We start from the raw sequence: 23,080 nt of genomic DNA on the forward strand, positions 1-23,080 counted from the left end.
GACCTCGATTCACACCACACCTGCTCAAATGTCACTCTGTTTGTATGTGTGTGTGTGTGTGTGTGTGTGTGTGTGTGTACGAGAGCATCAGGATCATTAGCTCTCTGTGTTATTAGCGTCCTCGTGTCATTACTGTAGTAATAGAGTGAGCTCTTCTCTCCTCTAATGACCAGATACAATTACACACCGGCAAACACAACACACACACAGACACACACAGACAAACTAGTAACAAAGTACTGGTGAAAGACTAATGATGCACTCAAGTAACTCAAAGCAAACAATTAATTAATTCAACAAATGAACATTCAATTATTAACATCCTCAATAATTAATCCTCATATTTGACTTCGGGAACCTTTATTGATTATTAGTTGTAATCTTTCATTATGACTCAATTATTGCTGTTCTCTCATTTTAATAGCTGTATTTTACACAAAATTATAATATCTTTAATGTTTTTTGGCCATTTCACAATTCTACATTGAAAAAGTACATAGGACATTGAAAAGTACATAGATTAGACAAATATGTTATTGCTGTAGCATTTATTATTATTATTATTCAAATTGTGTTGTTATTTTGAGTTTAAATATTATTCTTGTTGTTTTTTTGAAACCTTTGTCAATGTTTATTGCAATGTTTTTTTGTGTGCAATATTTTGCATGAATTTAATTGTTTTATATGTCTATTTATAAAAATGTTTGGTGACTAAAATATAATTTTAATGGATAAATCTGTTTATTTAGTCAGTTTCGATCAAATGCACCAATATACAGTTAAAGTTAAATGTATTCGCCCTCCTGTGAATTCTTTTTCTTTTCAAATATTTCCCAAATAATCTTTAACAGATTCAGGAATTTTTCCCAATAATTCTTATAATATTTTTTCTTCTAGAAAAAGTCTAATTTGTTTTATTTCGCCTAGAATAAAAGCAGTTTTTAATTTTAAAAAACATACATTTAAGGGTCAATTTTATAAGCTGAATACTAGTGCAAAGATGAAGAAATCAGTTATTAGAGATGAGTTATTAGAAGTATTATGATTAGAAATGTGTTGAAAAAAAATTCTCTAGTCAAAAATTAGGGAAAAAATATACAGGGGGGCTAATACTTCTGACTTCAACTGTATATGACCTATTTTCACTGAGAAATGGGTACAATATTTATGTTCATAATGAGGTGTATTCATTTATGCTGAGCACTATATATATTCAGGCTTGGTGTTTGTTTGGCGTTCGGCTCTGATCTGGTCACGCAAGACAGCTTTTTGTTAGCGTGATTTTATTCTGCCAGCGGTGCAGTAAAAACAGATCCATGTGTTCTCCTCCTGATAAACATCCGACAGAAGACTGAGAGATGTGCAGATAAAACTCCTGACAGCTCCTTATCGGCCGGCATATTTCAGCAGTATAAGCACACACTCCCGCTTTACCGGGACGCATACAGTCCAGGCAGAATGTAAATACAAACGCACATCTCAGCGCACGTAAACAGAGCATAAACCTGGGACTGCTTCCACATGCATTAAAATTCCAGCAAGTTGGAAAAGCTTTAAGGAATCAGGCGGCCTGTGACAGGTAGTGTAATTTGGGGGACTTCATATCTTATTTAGCATTGAGTTAAAAAGAAATTCAGGATGCGATCCATCAGTGGAGTATGAAGAAGATCATAACAGAGTAACTGTATCTCTGGCAACCACCGCGGAGGTTTGATCTGATAAGCCTCAAAGCACAGAGATCCTAAAAAGGAGCAGATAAGAAATGATTTAAAGTTTAAAACGAGACTTGACTTCCTTTGATTTTTTACACCAATAAACATTTAACAAAAATGAAAAAAAAAACAAATATAAAATAATAGTTAAAATCTGTAATTCATTTATACTCAACGGCCACTTTATTAGGTACACCTTACTAGTACCAGGTTGGACCCACTTTTGCCTTCAGAACTGCCTTCAGAGAGTCCTTCATGGCAGAGATTTAACAAGCTACTCTATTGGATTGAGCTCTGGTGACTGTGCAGGCCATTTGAGTACAGTGAACTCATTGTCATGTTCAAGAAACCAGTCTGAGATGATTCAGGCTTTATGACATGGTGTGTTATCCTGCTGGAAGTAGCCATCAGAAGATGGAGACACTGTGCTCATAAAGGGATGGACATGGTCAGCAGCAATACTCAGGTAGGCTGTGGCGTTGATGCTCAATTGGTACTAATGGACCCAAAGAAAATCTCCCCCACACCATTACACCACCACCACCAGACTGAACCGCTGATACAAGGCAGGATGATCCATGCTTTCATGCTGTTAAGGCCAAATTTTGACCCGAGCATCCGAATGATGCAGCAGAAATGGAGACTCATCAGAGCAGCGACGTTTCTCCAATCTTCTATTGTCCAGTTTTGGTGAGTCTGTGTGAATTGTAGCCTCAGTTTCCTGTTCTTAGCTGACAGGAGCAGCACCCGGTGTGCTCTTCTGCTGCTGTAGCCCATCCGCCTCAAGGTTGGACGTGTTGTGTGTTCAGAGATGCTCTTCTGCAGAGCTCGGTTGTAGCGAGTGCTTATTTGAGTTACTGTTGCCTTTCTATCAGCTGGAACCAGTCTGGCCATTCTCCTCTGACCTCAACAAGGCATTTGCGTCCACAGAACTGCGGCTCACTGGAGATTTCCACATTCTCTGTAAACTCTAGAGATGGTTGTAATTACTTGATTTAATTTCTTTATAATAGCTATTAATTTTAACAGGCTAAACTTTATTTATTTGCAGCTTCTTCTAAGGCTATATTCTAATGTTTTTCTAAAGTTATTTACAATGAAACAGCTCCACATGAACAGATTTAGCAAGGTGATCCCTTATTTTCACATCCCAATGTTGACAAGCATGCAGTTGATCAATTTAGGCGAAAGTGACAAGCTTTACATGTTTATATCAGCTTATATCTTCTAAACATGAATTATGTCAGTGTTTTGGAGCACTGTAGCTTATAGACATCCTAAAAACTAAAAAAAACTTTATTTTAATATCATTTAAAAGACCCCACAGACACTATGGTTATTGTCATTTGAGTGCTGCAGTGTTTTGGTGAGCATTGAGAGTTGAAGCAGTTTTGGGGGTCAGTGTGTTTGTTATTTTGGGACGGTGCCGCTTCACCTGTGAGTGTGTGTAATGTGAGCCGTGGCTGAAACATTAATGCATCTGTGAGCTGAGGTGTGAATGTGAAGGTGTGACACACTGGTGTCATGTGACCCGCTCTGTCACACCTGATCTCCAGCCACACCTGTGCACCTGCCAGCTGTCAGATGCTACCACACAACGGCTGAATTATGAAGCCGCAAACTCAGAAAGACACAAGAAAATCCCAGAAGACATCAGTGAGAGGGACAATATTCAATATGACACAAAAACACACACATTAAATTCCATTGAGAATAATTGCATGAATATTTAGGTAATGTTTGGAAGTAAAAGTGAATAAATGCTTGTGTCTGTGTATATTAACAACTCTTAACTTAAGAAAATAATATTAACATTTAAAAATGAATGATAACTCACAATAAAGCTAAAACTATGAGTTAAAACTAAATTTACATAAACACTGAATGAACCACTGATTGAAGGAAATTCACTGAACCATGTAAAATTATATTGATAATTATTAAATAAATAGTAAAATAGTACAAAATTGTATACAAAAAATAAAATGTTGAAGGGATGGATGGATGAGTGGATAGACGGATGGATGGATGGATGGATGGATGGATGGATGGATGGATGAGTTGATGGATGGATAGATAAGTGGATGGGTGGATGGACGGATGGATGAATGGATGAATGGATGAATGGATGAGTTCATTAATATATGAGTTGATGGATGGATGGATGGATGGATGGATGGATGGATGGATGGATGGATGGAAGAATGGATGAGTTAATAGATAAATAGATAAATGGATGGATGGATGGATGAGTGGATGCATGGATGGATGGATATATGGATGGATGAGTTGATGGATGAGTTGATGGATGGATAGATAAGTGGATGGGTGGATGGACGGATGGATGAATGGATGAGTTCATTAATATATGAGTTGATGGATGGATGGATGGATGGAAGAATGGATTAGTGAATAGATGAATGGATGGATGGATAGATGGATGAGTGGATGAATGGATGGATGGATGGATGGATGAGTTGATGGATGAGTTGATGGATGGATAGATAGATAAGTGGATGGGTGGATGGACGGATGGATGAGTTCATTAATATATGAGTTGATGGATGGATGGATTGAAGTAGGGATGAGTGAATAGATGAATAGATGAATGGATGGATGGATGGATGGATGGATGGATGGATGGATGGATGAATGGATGGATGGATGGAAGGACGGATGGATGAGTTGATGGATGGATAGATGGAAGAATGGATGAGTAGATGAATGAGTGGATGGATGGATGGATGGATGGATAAATGGATACATGGATGAGTGGATGGATGAGATGATGAATAGATGAGTTGATGGATGAGTAGATGAAATGGTGGATAAATGGAGGAGTGGATAAATGTATGGATGGATGGATGAGTTGAGGAATGGATGGATGATGAGTTGATTCATGGATAGATGGAAGAGTTGATGAATGAGTAAATGGATGAGTGAATGAATGGATGGATTTTTAAGTGGACAGATTAATGGATGAATGAGTGGATGTATGGATAGATGAGTGGGTGGGTGGGTGGGTGGATGGATGGATGTATGGATAGATGAGTGGGTGGGCGGGTGGGTAAATGGATGGATGGATGTATGGATAGATGAGTGGGTGGGCGGTGGGTGGGTGGATGGATGGATGGATGGATGGATAAATGAATAGAAGAGTGAGTAAATAAAAAGTGTATGGATGGATGAGTGAGTGGATGGATGGATGAGTGGATACACAAGTGAATGGATGGATGGATGGATAGATGGATGGATGAGTGGATGGATGGATGTATGGAGATGGATTTTTTATCATATTTAAGTGGTAAAGTATTCATGTCTACACTCACTAGCATTTAAAAGAAAACGATCGATTAAACATTAGCTAAAACTAACCTGACACACAGATGCAAATGTTAAAATGCGTCTGAAACAACAAACACAGTGTGTGTGTGTGTGTGTGTGTGTGTGTGTGTGTGTGTGTGTGTGCGTGTGTGTGTGTGTGTGTGTGTAAAGCTGAAAGATCTTGATGTAAACAGACAGGTTTGTGCAGCAGCAGCAGAAACAGTGACGTGTGCTGCAGCTCATTCGGGACCAGCGCTCGTCTATCTGTCACTTTAAGCTAACATTCGCGCCTCTGCTCTGTGTCTTACTTTTTATAGGCCGGGGCGACCCAGTACGGGTTGTCTGCCGCCTCTTTGGCATGACGCAGGATGGCCTCTCGCGGGTTGCTGTCGTCGGTTTTGTCCAGGGCGATGTTTTTGACGATGAAGGACGACAGAGTACCACCATGAGCCGCAACACGACCACCTCGACCTGTCCCAGGACAAACACACACATATGTTGGTTCGGTGATTTATGAGGACACTCTATTGACCTTATTCTTCATGTAAGAGTTCACTTACGTTGACTTCTAGATGTTAAAATCAGCTCGTTCTGCTGCTTGATGAGCCAAACTGATGTTTTTGTAATTATATTATTCCCCTTTATATGTCTAGTCATGACACATTAGTTTGTAGAGCGAGCAGTTTGACCATTTTCTGCCGTTTATTATTCCTGGTCATTTCTCCCATGGGCAGCTAAATCATTTTTGAAAAACAAGAGCACTTCTGCATTGCAGAATAAGGTCAATAATGTGTTTTATCTAGTAAAAATGCTTATTAAATGACCCTACCAACCCTACCCATGAACCCAACTCACATAGCACAACTGAGGACAATTGTGAATGTCAAAAACCTCATGAAGCGCTACATCGATACTACATCCATACGGAATACTACGTCCATATCTTTTAGACACAGGTGCCTTTTTCTTCTGTAGAACATGAAATAAGATTTTAAGCTGAATCTAATAAACTTGGAGTCTCACAAACCACCTAAACCAGTAGACAGAAACACAGAGAAACCCTCCTGCATGTATTTACTCTGGGATTAAACAGACTGATATCCTGCACTGAGTAAAACACAGACGGCCAGAGCTGATCCCCTGCCAGGACTTTACTGTAATGGAGCTCAGTGTTTACTGAAGTCTGCAGCAGAGCACTGAAAACACACTCGCACACACAACAGGTCTTCATGAAAGAAGAAGGTGCATATTTGAACAAATTGTTCCTCACAGGATGCGTTTAAGCCTAAGAGAACACTATTTCTCGAGGTAACGTCTAGAGGGGATACAGCTGCGGATACGTACATCAAAGCAGCATAATTGTGACACTGTACAACAATAATTACTATTTTAATGTTGCTGTGAGAGTGGGATTTGCGGTTTGGGTAGGGGTTGGTGGTAATTAAAAGCAATTTAATGGGTAATTTAATTAATCATATGACTAACACTGTATAATTACTGTTTTTACATTACTGTGATGATTGGGTTCAGGGTTGGGGTAGACATTAATAAAATACAATTTAATAGTTTATTTAATGGTTTATAATTTAATTTTGAATATGAATAATACTTGGTGTAATTACTGTTTTCAAATTAAATTCTATTTAATCACTGTCTATCCCTACCCCAACCTCAACTCTGTCTCCGCCATATGTTTTATTGTCCACTCTGTTACTGTCAACTCTGTTAATAGCAACTCTGTCAACTCTGCCTCACAACCAATTCTATTACTGTCTGTCAACTCTACCACTTTCAGCTCTGTTACCGTCAACTCTGTTATCATCAACTCTGTTACTGTCAACTCTCTTATCATCAACTCTGTAAGTGTCAACTCTGTTATCGTCAACTCTGTAAGTGTCAACTCTGTTATCGTCAACTCTGTTAGTGTCAACTTTGTTTTCGTCAACTCTGTTAGTGTCAACTCTGTTTTCGTCAACTGTTATCATCAACTCTGTTAGTGTCAACTCTGTTTTCGTCAACTCTGTTAGTGTCAACTTTGTTATCATTAACTCTGTTACTGTCAACTCTCTTATCATCAACTCTGTAAGTGTCAACTCTGTTATCGTCAACTCTGTAAGTGTCAACTCTGTTATCGTCAACTCTGTTAGTGTCAACTTTGTTTTCGTCAACTCTGTTACTGTCAACTCTGTTTTCGTCAACTCTGTTAGTGTCAACTCTGTTTTCGTCAACTCTGTTTGTGTCAACTCTGTTTTCGTCAACTCTGTTAGTGTCAACTTTGTTATCATTAACTCTGTTACTGTCAACTCTCTTATCATCAACTCTGTAAGTGTCAACTCTGTTATCGTCAACTCTGTTATCGTCAACTCTGTTGTCGTCAACTCTGTTAGTGTCAACTTTGTTTTCGTCAACTCTGTTAGTGTCAACTCTGTTTTCGTCAACTCTGTTAGTGTCAACTTTGTTTTCGTCAACTCTGTTAGTGTCAACTCTGTTTTCGTCAACTGTTATCATCAACTCTGTTAGTGTCAACTCTGTTTTCGTCAACTCTGTTAGTGTCAACTCTGTTATCGTCAACTCTGTTAGTGTCAACTCTGTTTTCGTCAACTCTGTTAGTGTCAACTCTGTTTTCGTCAACTCTGTTAGTGTCAACTCTGTTTTCGTCAACTCTGTTAGTGTCAACTTTGTTATCATTAACTCTGTTACTGTCAACTCTCTTATCATCAACTCTGTAAGTGTCAACTCTGTTTCCGTCAACTCTGTTAGTGTCAACTCTGTTTTCGTCAACTCTGTTAGTGTCAACTCTGTTTTCGTCAACTCTGTTAGTGTCAACTCTGTTAGTGTCAACTTTGTTATCGTCAACTCTGTTAGTGTCAACTCTACTATCTTCAATTCTTTTATCGTCAACTCTGTTTCCGTCAACTCTGTTAGTGTCAACTCTACTATCTTCAATTTTTTTATCATCAACTCTGTTACTGTCAACTCTGTTTCATCCAATATGTTTCCGTCAACTCTGTTACTGTCAACGTTGTTATCGTCAACTCTGTTAGTGTCAACTCTGTAATTGTCAACTCTGTTATCGTCAACTCTGTTAGTGTCAACTTTGTTATCGTCAACTCTGTTATCTTCAACTCTGTTAGTGTCAACTCTGCTATCTTAAATTAATTTATCGTCAACTCTGTAAGTGTTAACTTTATCGTCAACTCTGTTTCCGTCAACTCTGTTAGTGTCAACTCTACTATCTTCAATTCTTTTATCATCAACTCTGTTACTGTCAACTCTGTTATCGTCAACTCCGTTAGTGTCAACTCCGTTAGTGTCAACTCTGTTTTTGTCAACTCTGATAGTGTCAACTTTGTTATCGTCAACTCCGTTAGTGTCAACTCCGTTAGTGTCAACTCTGTTTTCGTCAACTCTGATAGTGTCAACTTTGTTATCGTCAACTCTGTTAGTGTCAACTCCGTTAGTGTCAACTCTGTTTTTGTCAACTCTGATAGTGTCAACTTTGTTATCGTCAACTCTGTTTTCGTCAACTCTGATAGTGTCAACTTTGTTATCGTCAACTCTGTTATCGTCAACTCTGTTATCGTCAGCTCTGTTATCGTCAACTCTGTTTTCGTCAACTCTGTTTTCGTCAACTCTGTTTTTGTCAACTCTGTCTCCGTCATTTCTGCTATCGTAAACTCTGTTATCGTCCATTTTGTTATAGTCAACTCTGTTACTATCAGCTCTGTCACTGTCAACTCTGTTACTGTCTTTCAACTCTGCTAATGTCAACCCTGCTAATGTCAACTCTGCTAACGTCAACTCTGTCAGCGTCATCAACTCTGCTAATGTCAACTCTGTCAGCATCAACTGTCAGTGTTCTCAACTCTGTTAGTGGTTTAAAAAATGTTTAGCAACAAATTAAACAGTAATTGGCAGAACTGAATGTCCCCGATCACATTTCTGCATTAATTTACATGAACATATTCAGTTCACTCTAATTCCAGTTCCAGTTAAAAAAGAAAAGGGTGGAAAGTGCATCTGGAGCGGGTGCAGCTGGAGTGCATCTAACATGTCGTGTGTGAACAGAATGAGTGGTTTGTGTTCATGTGTGGTGAAGAGATCTGCTTTACCTGGACCAGACACAGGCGGCTCGGGTTTGTGGGATTTGAGTGGATCCAGTCTGTCTTTCTCCAGCTGTTTCCTGGTGCTGCGCTGCCGGGCCTCACGAAACATGGGCAGAGCGTGAGCTACGAGAAACAGAGTCATTCAGCGTCAATAACATAACATAACTACAGTTCAATTCAATTCAGCTTTATTTCTGTAGCGCTTTTACAATGCAGATTGTGTCAAAGCGGCTTCACATAAAAGTTCTAGAAAACTGAAACAGGTTCAGTCCAGGCTTCAGAGTTGGAGTTCAGTTCAGTGTCATTAAAATACATGAACATGTGCTGTCAAAAGACTCATCGCCATCCATCACAGCCAAAATAAAAGCTTGTACTTACATAATATACAATTAAAGTCAAAATTATTCACTTCAATGGGATACAAGCACACAGACTGTTCATTGTCAGTCAGCCTTTGGCGTGAAACTCTAAATTGAGCTCAGCTACATTCTGTATCCACTGATCATTCTGGAGATGTTTCAGCAGCTTCATTGAAGTTCACCTGTGGTCAATTCAGCTGATTGGACATGATCTGAAAAGGCTACACCTGTCTATATAAGGGCTCAGGGTTGACAGTGCATGTCAAAGCACAAATCAAGCATGAAGACAAAGGAATTGTCTGTAGACCTCAGGATTGTCTGGAGGCACAAGGCTGGAGAAGGTGACAGAAACATTTCTGCTGCTCTGAAAGTTCCAATAAGCACAGCGGCCTCCATCATCCATCAGTGGAAGATGTTTAACCACCAGGACTCTTCCTAGAGCTGGCCGGCCATCTAAGCTGAGTGATCGGGGGAGAAGGGCCTTAGTCAGGAAGGTGATCAATAACCTGATGATCACTCTGTCTGAGCTCCAGCGTTTCTCTGTGGAGAGAGGAGAACCTTACAGAAGGACAACCATCTGTGCAGCAATCCACCAATCAGACATCTGTATGGTGGAGCGGCCAGACGGAAGACACTCCCCGCCTGGAGTTTGCATCTGAAGGACTCTCAGAGCATCAGAAACTAAACTCTCTGCTCTGATGAGACTCAAACTGAACTGTTTGGAGAAAAGCAGGCACTGCTCATCACCAGGCTAACAGCATCCTTACAGTAAAGCGTGGTGGTGTTGGCATCATTCTGTGGGGATGTGTTTCAGCAGCAGGAACTGGAAGACTAGTCAGGATAGAGGGAAAGATGAATGCAGCGATGTACAGAGACATCCTGAATGAAGACCTGCACAAGAGTGCTCTCCACCTCAGACTGGGGCGACGCTTCATCTTCCAGCAGGACAATGACCCAAAGCACACCGCCAAAATATTAATGGAGTGGCACAACAACAACTCGATGAATGTCCTTGAGTGGCCCAGCCAGAGCCCAGACCTGAATCCTATTGAACATCTCTGGAGAGATCTGAAAATGGCTGAACACCGTCGCTTCCCATTCAACCTGATAGAGCTTGAGAAGTACTGCAGAGTGGAATGGGCAAACATTGCCAAAGACAGGTGTGCAGAGCTTGTGGCATCATATACAAGAAGACTTAAGGCTGTAATCACTGCCAAAGGTGCATCAACAAAGTATTGAGCAATGGCTGTGAATACTGATGCACATGTGATTTATCAGCTTTTTAATTTTTTATAAATTTGCAACAATTTCTAAAACTCTTTCTTCACATTGTCATTATGGGGGATTAATGTGTGTAGAATGTTGAGGAAATCAATCAATTTAATCCATTTTGGATAACATTAAAAAATGTGGAAAAATTCAAGCCTGTGAATACTTTCCAGATGCACTGCATATACATGTTCTGTGAAATGTTGATTCATGTTTATGAATTAAACATTTATTTTGAATATAAATCATATATCAATATAAATATACATATATATGTCAATATTTTGGTTATTTTTTGGCATTTTATATATTTCTCATTCATTCATTCATTTTCTTTTCAGCTTAGTCTCTTTACTAATCCGGGGTCTCCACAGCGGAATGAACCGCCAACTTATCCAGCATGTGTTTTACGCAGCGGATGCCCTTCCAGCTGCAACCCATCTCTGGGAAACCCCCAGCTTACCCAATTCACCTGTACCACATGTGTTAGAACTTGTGGGGGAAACCGGAGCACCCAGAGGAAACCCACGCCAACACGGGGAGAACATGCAAACTCCACACAGAAACGCCAACTGACCCAACTGAGGCTCAAAGCAGCGACCTTCTTGCTGTGAGGCGAACGTGCGAACCACTGCTCGTTTTTATATATGCTTAATTAAAACAATGAGTACACACACACACACACACACACACACACACACACACACACACACACACACACACACACACACACCTGTACAACCTGATGAATTGGACAGGATCAATGGTTTGACAACACTAACAGTAATACTACACTCCTCAGACGCGCCACAGCAACACACAGCACGCTCTTATTGACTCTTCATTCACACACACACACACACACACACACACACACACACACACACACACACACACACACACACACACACACACACACACACACATTTTACAGTTTGACAAACACAACCAAAATAATGCCTGCAGAGACTGGTGTGTGTGTGTGTGTGTGTGTGTTTGTGAGTGTGTTTTACTCCAGGCTCACGAGGAAAGATGGAGCGATTTTCCATTGGGGACTTGTGTTGCTAATTCTGGTCACGCTACATTAAGCAAACAGGTTGGCGGTGACACATGTCCATTACTTCTGCTCCTGCGTGGTTTTCGGTGGTGTGTTTTACGTCACACTTTCAGGTCTCCAGGTTCAGGACTGCTGCCATTGGTGATTGGTGTGTGTGTGTCGGACGCTCTCGTGGCACACGCGTGGCAGATGAGTGGCGCACGCTAATGGCATCATGGCCCTCGGGTGAGAGACTGTGCAGGGCAATCCGATGGAAAGCACTCAGAGAGCGCAAACACACACACACACACACACACTCAAATACACAAACACACACACTCAAATACATACACACAGACACACTCATACACGCTCTCAGAAATGCGCGCACACACACCCACCAATCCACACACACACACACACACACACACACAAAAAACACACACACACACTCACACATTCAAATTTGCACACACACTCAAACATACAAACACATGAACACACACTCTCACAAACACACAAACACACATATTAAACCCCCACACACACACACGCTGAAACTTACACATTAAACATACACGCTCAAACACACTCTCTCGGAAATGCACACACACACAGACATTCAAACACATGCAGACTCTCAAACTCAGTCACTCACTCACACACACACACACACACACACACCCACACAAACACACCCACACAAACTCTCACAAACACACACACACACACACACACACACACACACACACACACACACACACACACACACACACACAAACACACACTAACACAAACACACACACACAAACTCTCACAAACACACACACACACACACACACACACTAAAAATAACAAACACACACACACACACAGACACACACAAGCACACATACACACACACACTCACAAACAAATGCAAACACACACACACACACACACACACACACACACACACACACACACAAACACATGTAAAGATGCTCACACTAGTAAAAACATGCATAGACACAGACATGCTCACAAAAGTGTGTGCACACACACACACACATACACACAAATGCACGCACACACAAATTCACACATACACATAGACATAGACAATTTGCAAACACGCAAATGTAAACATACACACTCATTCCCTCAAACACACACACATACACTCACAAATAAACACACACTTAAACAATCACACAAGTACACACAAATTCAAACACACACATACAACCACAGATAGAAACTCAAACAGACACACAGTCACTCTCACATATACATGCAAGCACACATACTCACAGTAAAAATGCACGCATACACACACTCGCAAAAGTGTGCACACACAACGGCACAGACACACAAATGCTACCACACAAAGGCACTCACACAAGTACACACAATGCAAAGCCACACACACAAGCACATACACAAACACACACACTCACAAAAGTGTGCACGCATGAACACACAAACGTAAAAACATACAACCGCACAGACACACAAATGCTAACACACACACACACAAACACAGGTACACACACAAATCCAAACACACACACACACACAAATGTAAACATGTACACAACTTAACTTAAAGACACACAAAAACACACCAAAGGACACACAAAAATGCAAACACACTCAAACACACACACACTCCCTAAAGCATATATACACACAGATACACACGTTCATACAAGCAGACATGCACTCACACAAACACACACACACACAGACACACACACTCAAACACTCACAAAAGCACACACACAAATGCAAACAAACACACTCTCACACACACGCACACACTTACAAAAGCACACACACTTGCACACTCTCTCTCACACACACTGAGCTGGTTAATGGGTCTATGTCAGGGCTGAATGTAGGATGGCACCTCTGAGGGCAGGACAGGGCAGCATCATCATCATCTGACAGTAATGCTGCTCTGTCCATCTGTGTACACTCAAACCCCTGACACACACACACACACACACACACACACACACACACAGCACTTTATTCTACATTAACACTACATCTGATGACATCTGTTAGAGCAGCACGATAGATATGCAGTCCTCACATGAAATATTTACTATAATGCATTCAGAACAACCTGACAACACACTCTCACCGGCCACTTTATTAGGTACGCCTTACTAGTGCTGGGTTGGACCCCTTTTGCCTTCAGATCTGCTTTAATCCTTCATGGCAGAGATTCAACAAGCTACTGGAAATATTCCTCAGAGATTTTGCTCCATATTGACGTGATAGCATCACACAGTTGCTGCAGATTTGTCGGCTGCACATCCATGATGCCAATCACACCACATCCCAAAGCTGCTCTATTGGATTGAGCTCTGGTGACTGTGGAGGCCATTTGAGTACAGTGAACTCATGGTCATGTTCAAGAAACCAGTCTGAGATGATTGAGCTTCATGACATGGTGTGTTATCCTGCTGGAAGTAGCCATCAGAAGATGGAGACACTGTGCTCATAAAGGGATGGACATGGTCAGCAGCAATACTCAGGTAGGCTGTGGCGTTGATGCTCAATTGGTACTAATGGACCCAAAGAAAATCTCCCCCACACCATTACACCACCACCACCAGCCTGAACCGCTGATACAAGGCAGGATGATCCATGCTTTCATGTTGTTGAGGCCAAATTGTGAGCCGAGCATCCGAATGATGCAGCAGAAATGGAGACTCATCAGAGCAGCAACGTTTCTCCAATCTTCTATTGTCCAGTTTTGGTGAGTCTGTGTGAATTGTAGCCTCAGTTTCCTGTTCTTAGCTGACAGGAGCGGCACCCGGTGTGCTCTTCTGCTGCTGTAGCCCATCCGCCTCAAGGTTGGACGTGTTGTGTGTTCAGAGATGCTCTTCTGCAGAGCTCGGTTGTAACGAGTGCTTATTTGAGTTACTGTTGCCTTTCTATCAGCTGGAACCAGTCTGGCCATTCTCCTCTGACCTCTGGCATCAACAAGGCATTTGCGTCCCCAGAACTGCTGCTCACTGGAGATTTCCTCTTTGTTGGAGCATTCTCTGTAAAGCCTAGAGATGGTTGTGCGTGAAAATCCCAGTAGATCAGCCGTTTCTGAAATACTCTGAGCAGCCCGACTGGCAGCAACAACCATGCCACGTTCAAAGTCACTTAAATCCCCTTTATTCCTCATTCTGATGCTCACTCTGAACTGCAGCAGATCGTCTTGATCATTTCGACATGCCTAAATGCATTGAGCTGCTGTCATGTGATTGGCTGATTAGAAATGTGCGTTAACGAGCAGTTAAACAGGTGTACCTAATAAAGTGGCCGGTGAGCATATAATTTAAAACAAAATACAAATAATAACAGTATTTTTTGCATGAATTCACTAAAAACGGTTCATTGGATTTACTCAGTGTTTTTAAGTTAAGTAGTTGCATAAAATTGTAATGGGTTGAATGTTACTACATTTAATTCGTTTCTTTAAATTCAATGCCCACACACTGATTACAATTTGAAGTGTGTGTGAGTGTGTACTGTACTCACGGGTGATGATGTAATCCTGTGTCAGGGTCTCTGCATGTTTCTCCTTCCTCTTACTCTTCACCACACACAATATCGCACCTCTGAACAACACACACACAGACACACACACAAACACACACAAACACACACACACACACACACACACACACACACACACACACACACACACACACACACACAATATTATCATGCAGATTCTGCTGTAAAACAAGCTAAAACTACTACAAAGAAAGATATGGGTTGCTATTTTAACATTTCTCATTTGATTAATTCCCAAAACAACAGTACAGTATCTCCAAATTAAACTAAATATTGAGTAAGGGGCGGAGCTTTATTTCAGTATGTTAATGTACTTCCAACTGAAATTGAATATTGAGTAGGGGGCGGGGCTTTATTTCAGTATGTTAATGTACTTCCAACTGAAATTGAATATTGAGTAGGGGCGGGGCTTTATTTCAGTATGTTAATGTACTTCCAACTGAAATTGAATATTGAGTAGGGGCGGGGCTTTATTTCAGTATGTTAATGTACTTCCAACTGAAATTGAATATTGAGTAGGGGGCGGGGCTTTATTTCAGTATGTTAATGTACTTCCAACTGAAATTGAATATTGAGTAGGGGGCGGGGCTTTATTTCAGTATGTTGATGTACTTCCAACTGGTACTGAATATTGGTTAGGGGTGGGGCTTTAATTATTGTGTTGATGTACTTTCAACTAAAACTAAAATTCAGTAGCGGGAGCTATCAAAATAAACATTATAAACATTTGATGTCAAGCAAAATTAAAATTGTATTTAATATGTCTTCCGAACATATTCATCATGCAAATACGAACTGTTGCACTGTTGTTTTGTTAGATTAGTTAAAGAGAAAGGGTAAAAGAGAAAGTGCACCTCTGACTCTTGACCGGGTCGTAGTAAACCTTGGCCAGGCCGTTTCCCGTTCCAACCATGATCTGATTGAGCTTGGGGTGCCAAAGACAGCGGACCACGCTCTGAAAAACACAAAGACAGAGAGAGTGTGTGTGAGTATGTGTGTGTCTGATATCTGCCGTCCTCCTGCTCATCTCCACTTGACTATATTTGGCTGTCGGGACGAGGCCCGGATCTCAAAGACTCTCTGTGACAAATCAGCTTCTGCCAGGAGTGTGTTTGTGTCTGTGTAATTATGTGTGTGTGTGTGTTGTGTGTATGTTTGTGCGTGTGTGCACACTTATGTGTGTTTTTTATGTTCTTGTTTGCATGTATGTGTGTGTGTATTTGTGTGTCTATGTGTGTGTTTGTGTGAATTTTTGTGCGTTTGTGTTTAAGTGGATGTATGTTGTGTGTGTGTGTGTGTGTGTGTGTGTGTGTGTGTGTGTGTGTGTGTGAGAGAATGTGAGTGTGCATTTGTGTTTAAGTGGATGTATATGTGTGTGTGTAAGTATGTGTGCAGTTGTGTGTGTATATGTGTGCATGTTTGTGTGTGCATTTGTGTGTATGTTTTTGTGTTCATATGTATGAGTACATGTATGTATGTGTTTGCGTTTGTGTGTGTGTGTGTGTGTGAGAATGTGAGTGTGCATTTGTGTTTAAGCGTGTGTATGTGCATGCATGTGTGCAAGTATGGGTGTATATGTGTGCATATGTGTGTGTGCTTGCGTTTCTGTGTGCATTTGTGTAAGCATGTGTTTGTGTGTTCATATGCGTGTATCTGTTTGCTTTTGTGTGTGTATGTGCGTGTGTATATGCGTCAGTGTGTTTGTGTGTGTGTGTATGCGTGTGGGTATGTATGCGTAAATGTGTGTTTAATTGTGTTTGTATTTGTGTGTGTGTACCCCTATGCATGTTTGTGTGTGTGTTTGTGTCTATGTGCATGTTTGTGTGCATGCTTGTGTTTATGTATGTGTGTGCATTTGTGTTTAAGTGGGTGTATGTGTGTGCACATGTGCAAGTATGGGTGTCTATGTGTGCATATATGCGTGCGTGTGAATTTGTGTGTTTGTGTCTGTGTGTATGCGTGTGTCTATGTGTGTGAATCTGAGTGTGTGTTTTTGTTTAAGTGGATGTATATGTGTGTGTGTGTAAGTATGTGTGCAGTTGTGTGTGTATGTGTGCATGTTTGTGTGTGCATGTTTGTGTGTATGTTTTTGTGTTCATATGTATGAGTACATGTATGTATGTGTTTGCGTTTGTGTGTGTGTGTGTGAGAATGTGAGTGTGCATTTGTGTTTAAGCGTGTGTATGTGCATGCATGTGTGCAAGTATGGGTGTATATGTGTGCATATGTGTGTGTGCATGTTTGTGTTTGCGTTTCTGTGTGTTCATATGCGTGTATCTGTTTGCTTTAGTGTGTGTATGTGCGTGTGTATATGCGTCAGTATGTTTGTGTGTATGCGTGTGGGTATGTATGCGTAAATGTGTGTTTAATTGTGTGTGTATTGTGCGTGTGTACGCCTATGCGTGTTTGTGTGTCTATGTGCATGTTTGTGTGCATGCTTGTGTGTGCATTTGTGTTTAAGTGGGTGTCTGTGTGTGCACGTGTGCAAGTATGGGTGTCTGTGTGCATATATGCGTGTGTGTGCATGATTGTGTCTGCGTTTGTGTGTATGTGTTTATGTATGCGTGCATCTGTATGCTTTTGTGTGTGCATGTGCGTGTATATATGCTTCCGTTGTGTCTGTGTGTGTTTGTGTATGCGTGCGAGTATGGATGTGTGTGCATATGTGTGTGCACGTATGTGTGTTTGTGTGTCTGTGTGCGCACATATGTGTGCTTGTGTGTGTGTGTGTGTGTGTGTGTGCATTTGCGTGCATGCATGTATGTGTGCACAGTATGTGTTTGCTTTGTGTGTGTATATGTGTCTCTGTCTTTATGCGCGCATATGTGTGTGTGCGTGTGAGTATGGGTGTTTATGTCTGCATATGTTTGTGTCTGCGTTTTAGTGTGCAGTTTAGTGTGTGTGTGTTCGTATGCGTGTGTGTATGTGCGTGTGTATATGCATCCGCGTGGTTGTGTGTGTATGCTTGTGACTATGGGTGTGTATGTGTGCATATGTTTGTTTGCATGTGTGCGTACATGTGTTATGTGTTTGTGTGTGTGCCTATATATACAGTATACACATTATATATACATATGCTCTACAAATGCATTAAATGTATGATATGTCCATTTCTAAAGATGTTCGGTGACTAAAATATTATTTTAATACATTTATTTGTTTAATAACTTCTTATCCAATCATTTATTTCAATAATTATTCTATAAATAATTCCTTTTCACAATGGCGAACTCATTTATGCTGAGCACTGTTCATATACAGTACATATATACACACATTTTAGATGCTGTTATCCAAATTCCTGAAGAACAAGCAGCAGGTACTGGAGTCCAGATGAGTTATGAGCAGAAGGATCATAATAAATGTCCTCATATTGGAAGCTTCCATTAATGCGTTTATGGTTTGAGGAAGTCATGAGCTCTGCATGAGTGAGTGACAGCAGTATGTGCAGGAACTTCTCTTCCTAAGGAACCCAGATCAGCAGAGACCTGCGGAGGCATTTGGGTGAAATCTGCTTATCCTCCAGCTGTTGAGCTCAAACCCGCAGAGCTGACCTAGAATCCGGCTTTAGACCCTCCCTCCTCCCCCCGTCCCGTCTCTCCGGGCCTGATTGACTTAACGGGGTGTACGGGTTAATCCGTCTCCGTGGGCATGTGGACCACTAATTGATTATTTAGGAAAGATCTGGGAGATTTGGCCGTGGATCTGAAATGTGCCTCCAGCTGAGCCTTTTTTGGCCGAATGGAGCGTAATCTGCTTTAGTCTTTGCTCGATTGCGGATATCATGCGAGCGCGGAGGCTTTAGATGGAGCACATCTGTATGTTTGCGGATCACGATGTAGAGTAATGACCTGCACAGGTGCCTTCAGCAATGGACACACACAATCTGCGCATATTTATTGAGTTTTTATGGAGCTAATAATATGCCAAGACAATCTGAATTTGAATTGGGTTAATTTGAATTATTGACTATTGTAATGTAATAAAGTTGGATTTTAATATGCCGTTAAAAAATTGATTTGAATTTGAATTTCTTATTTTGAATTTGAATTTCTTCGTTTGAATTTCTTAATTTATATTTTTCAGTTTGAATTTAAATTTCTTAGTTTAAATTTGAATTTCTTAGTTTGAATTAAAATTTCTTGATTTGAATTTAATTTTTTTTATTGAATTTCTTAATTTGAATTTGAATTTCTTAATTTGAACTTGAATTTTTTAATTTACATTTTTTTTTGTTTCAATTTGAATTTCCTAATTTGAATTTGATTTTTTTAATTAGAATTTCTTAATTTGAATATGAATTTCTTAATTTGAACTTGAATTTTTTAATTTAAATTCTTTTGTTTCAATTTGAATTTCCTAATTTGAATTTGAATTTTTTAATTTGAATTTCTTAATTTGACTTTGAATTTCTTAGCTTAAATATGAATTTTTTAATTTGAATTTCTTAGTTTGAATTTCTTAGTTTAAATTTAAATTACTTTATTTGAATTTCTTAATTTGAATTTCTTAGTTTGAATTTCTTAGTTTAAATTTAAATTACTTTATTTGAATTTCTTTATTTGAATTTCTTAGTTTAAATTTCTTAAATTGAATTTATTTTTTATTAGAATTTTTTTGTTTCAATTTGAATTTCTTAATCTGAATTTCTAAATTTGAATTTCTTAATCTAAATTTCTAAATTTGAATTTCTTAGTTTAATTTTGAATTTCTTAGTTTGAATTTCTTAGCTTCAATTTGAGTTTCTCAGTTTCAATTTGAATTTTATAACTTAAACATTTAAGACAACTGAAAAATGCTGGAACAGTTTGAAAATGCACCTGGAAAATGCTTGAAAAGTCCATAAATGTGACTTTGTTAAAGGTGTAAGAGTCCTGCGTCAGCTGAAATAATTATAGGTAAGAATCAGCTCTTTATCCCTCAAAACACCAAAAACTAATTTTTCCCTATTACCAGACCCAGCATTTTGCACAAAATCTTCAGATTCACATGGAATTTTAATATTAAAATCATCCTCTTTCATGCAAAGATAATGCAGGCTTTGTATCGTCATTTATTCAACTACCTAAAGATAATGCGTGTCATATTGTTCTAGTTTTGTCATGATTCTAGAATTCGGTCCCGATCGGCACTGAAATTTTAAAAACGTCCATTTCCCGCTAACATTTGAGCGCTGTTGTGCACGTTTTTAATCAGCGCTGATTTGCCATTGTGTTCACATGCTCAACAGAAATGACTGTGATTGGCTGTGAAGGTCATCAGTTCACCGAACTCACCGCTGCTTACTGAGTGTAACCACAGATGCAGGGACACTGGAGTGTTTTAAAGCCATGAAGATCAGTCGATTCATCAGCAGATCGCTTCTGTCAGCTTATAAACAGACCAGCTGATCTTCACCTTACACATTTCATTACTATTTCTTCCAAAAAAATTATCATTGGGACGGCACGATGGCTATCACTGTCGCCTCACAGCGAGAAGATCCCTGGTTCGAGTCCTGGCTGGGTCAGTTGGCATTTCTTTGTGGAGTTTGCATGTGCATGTGACACACTCACAAATGTGCACACACAAAAGCACACATACACACAAATGCAAATACACACACACACACACACCTGACAGTGGCAGTGCTGTGAGCGTCAGTGCAGTATTGACAGTCTCCAGCAGGGCTCAAAGCTGAACCCGCGCAGGGTTTCAGTAAGTGTTTACACTCGCATGATTGGTGGCTCTTCCTGACACGGGACGTCCCGCAGGCGCAGCACTTCATAAAGACAGCACTTAAATTCTTCAGTGGTTTGCAGAGAGACGTGCTGGATAAACACTGTAAATAGCTCACTCTGCTATAAATAACTGCAGCGCTCAGGACGCTCCAGAGGTGTTCAGACCAAACCAGAGGCGGATTACTGCTAATAATGGAGGAGAAATCAGCACTCATCATCTCCAAGTGGACGAGACACTGACCAATATCTCTAATGTTCATTCATTCATTTATTTTCTTGTCGGCTTAGTCCCTTTATTAATCCGGGATTGCCACAGTGGAATGAACCGCCAACTTATCCAGCAAGTTTTTATGCAGCGGATGCCCTTCCAGCCACAACCCATCTCTGGGAAACATCCACACACACATTCACACACACACAGCCTACTCAATTCACCTGTACCGCATGTCTTTGGACTGTGGGGGAAACCGGAGCACCCAGAGGAAGCCCACGCGAACGCAGGGAGAACATGCAAACTCCACACAGAAACGCAAACTGAGCCGAGGTTCGAAGCAGCAACCTTCTATCTGTGAGGCGACAGCACTACCTACTGCGCCACTGCCTCGCCACTTCTATTATTCATTTTTGCTAAATTTTATTATTATAAAAATATTAACTATTTTTGTTTTATTATTACTTATCAGTAGCTAAGTTTCCATCCAACAATGCGAATGAACTTTATGCGAAAACTGGATTATCGCATAAAAGACGTGCGAATACAGCAGCGTTTCCATCCAACAAAATCGTCACTTCTCGATTAAACAGCCGCCAAATATTAACAGTAAAAACTGAATTTGCTGCAGTGCGTCAATCTTTTCTTCATCTGATAAATGACTTGCGCCTCAGAAGGCAATCCTGACATGCAGTGAACGTGCGGTGGCGTTTGAGGTGTCAGATACGGAGCACAGACGCTCTTGATTCTGGAGGTCAATGGTAATATAATAACATTAATACTTAAACGGTAAGGCGTTTTAGAATGATCAAAACAACAGTTCAGATGGTTTACAGTGTGCTCGGCCAGCTAAATTGTCCATTCACACACATTTTCGTCATCACATGATCTCTTATAACAAAGTCACATGACATTTATTTTAATGCGCATGCTGGAGTTTGTGCGGTAAAAGTGTTTCCATCGCAGTTTATGCGCATCTTTTCCTAACGAATAAAAAGTTTATCCAACTATAAGTTTTTGTATGCTTATTTTCAAAATTTATGCGCATCATGGCGTTTCAATCAACCGTTTCTTTATGCGCATATGCAAAATGGCCATAAAAAATAGGTGCGTGGAAACAAAACTGGTGACTGTTGTTGGTTTAATTAAATTTTTCCATTTATTGTGATTTCTTTTGTTTTTTATTTCAGTAAACACAGACTTTACAGATGTGTAAAAACAAAAACTGCAGGACAGCGTAGTCCAGGGTACATATTTGTCGGTTCTCAAGAATGTAGCCCTGGGCACATATCTCCAATTAGCCTGTGCTGGTTTTAGTCCTAGGCTGCGTCCGAAACCGCTTACTACTCAGTATGAACTGCATTTGAATTTAAACGTACTACTCGGCCGTTAGAAAAGTGCGTTCTATACCGTATGAATGTGAAAAGTATGAATGGAATTCTGACGTAATACATCCGCCATTTTGTCATGGTCACGTGACCTACTTGCGTTAGTTGCGTCGCTTTACTCCCATTTATGAATTTGCTCGCGGGGCATCATGGGATAGCCCAGCATGCACGCGATGCACACTCCAGAATCTCGCCGGAAGTCGTAAGTCATCCGGGTACTTCTCGCATACAGATTTTCGAATTCTATGAATTCGGACATACTACTCGGCTCACATACTGATTTTAGCATACTGTATAGTATGGAGGTATGCGGTTTCGGACACAGCCCTAGTTCTGCAAAAATAACCCTTAACCAAGCCTCGGTGGATGAGGATGAATTCTGCAAGCT

General features: G+C 40.3%; 2 protein-coding genes across 3 annotated transcripts in view; both read right to left on the reverse strand.

Annotated features, from left to right (window-relative positions):
* Positions 1-23,080, reverse strand: part of LOC141376283 (uncharacterized) — a 778,518-nt gene that overhangs the window by 102,397 nt on the left and 653,041 nt on the right. The gene's annotated exons all lie outside the window — the stretch shown is intronic.
* wdr70 (WD repeat domain 70) overlaps positions 1-23,080 on the reverse strand; it is a 107,268-nt gene that overhangs the window by 4,201 nt on the left and 79,987 nt on the right. For both annotated transcript variants that reach the window (XM_073914328.1, XM_073914327.1), the window contains exons 14-17: positions 16,228-16,328; positions 15,335-15,414; positions 9,149-9,265; positions 5,345-5,507 (exon numbers count right to left, since the gene is read on the reverse strand). In XM_073914328.1, the coding sequence (XP_073770429.1) occupies positions 5,345-5,507; positions 9,149-9,265; positions 15,335-15,414; positions 16,228-16,328 (461 nt within the window). The remainder of the gene's footprint in view (positions 1-5,344; positions 5,508-9,148; positions 9,266-15,334; positions 15,415-16,227; positions 16,329-23,080) is intronic.

This window comes from Danio rerio, chromosome 10 (genome assembly GCF_049306965.1).
Source record: "Danio rerio strain Tuebingen ecotype United States chromosome 10, GRCz12tu, whole genome shotgun sequence".
Taxonomy (NCBI): domain Eukaryota; kingdom Metazoa; phylum Chordata; class Actinopteri; order Cypriniformes; family Danionidae; genus Danio; species Danio rerio.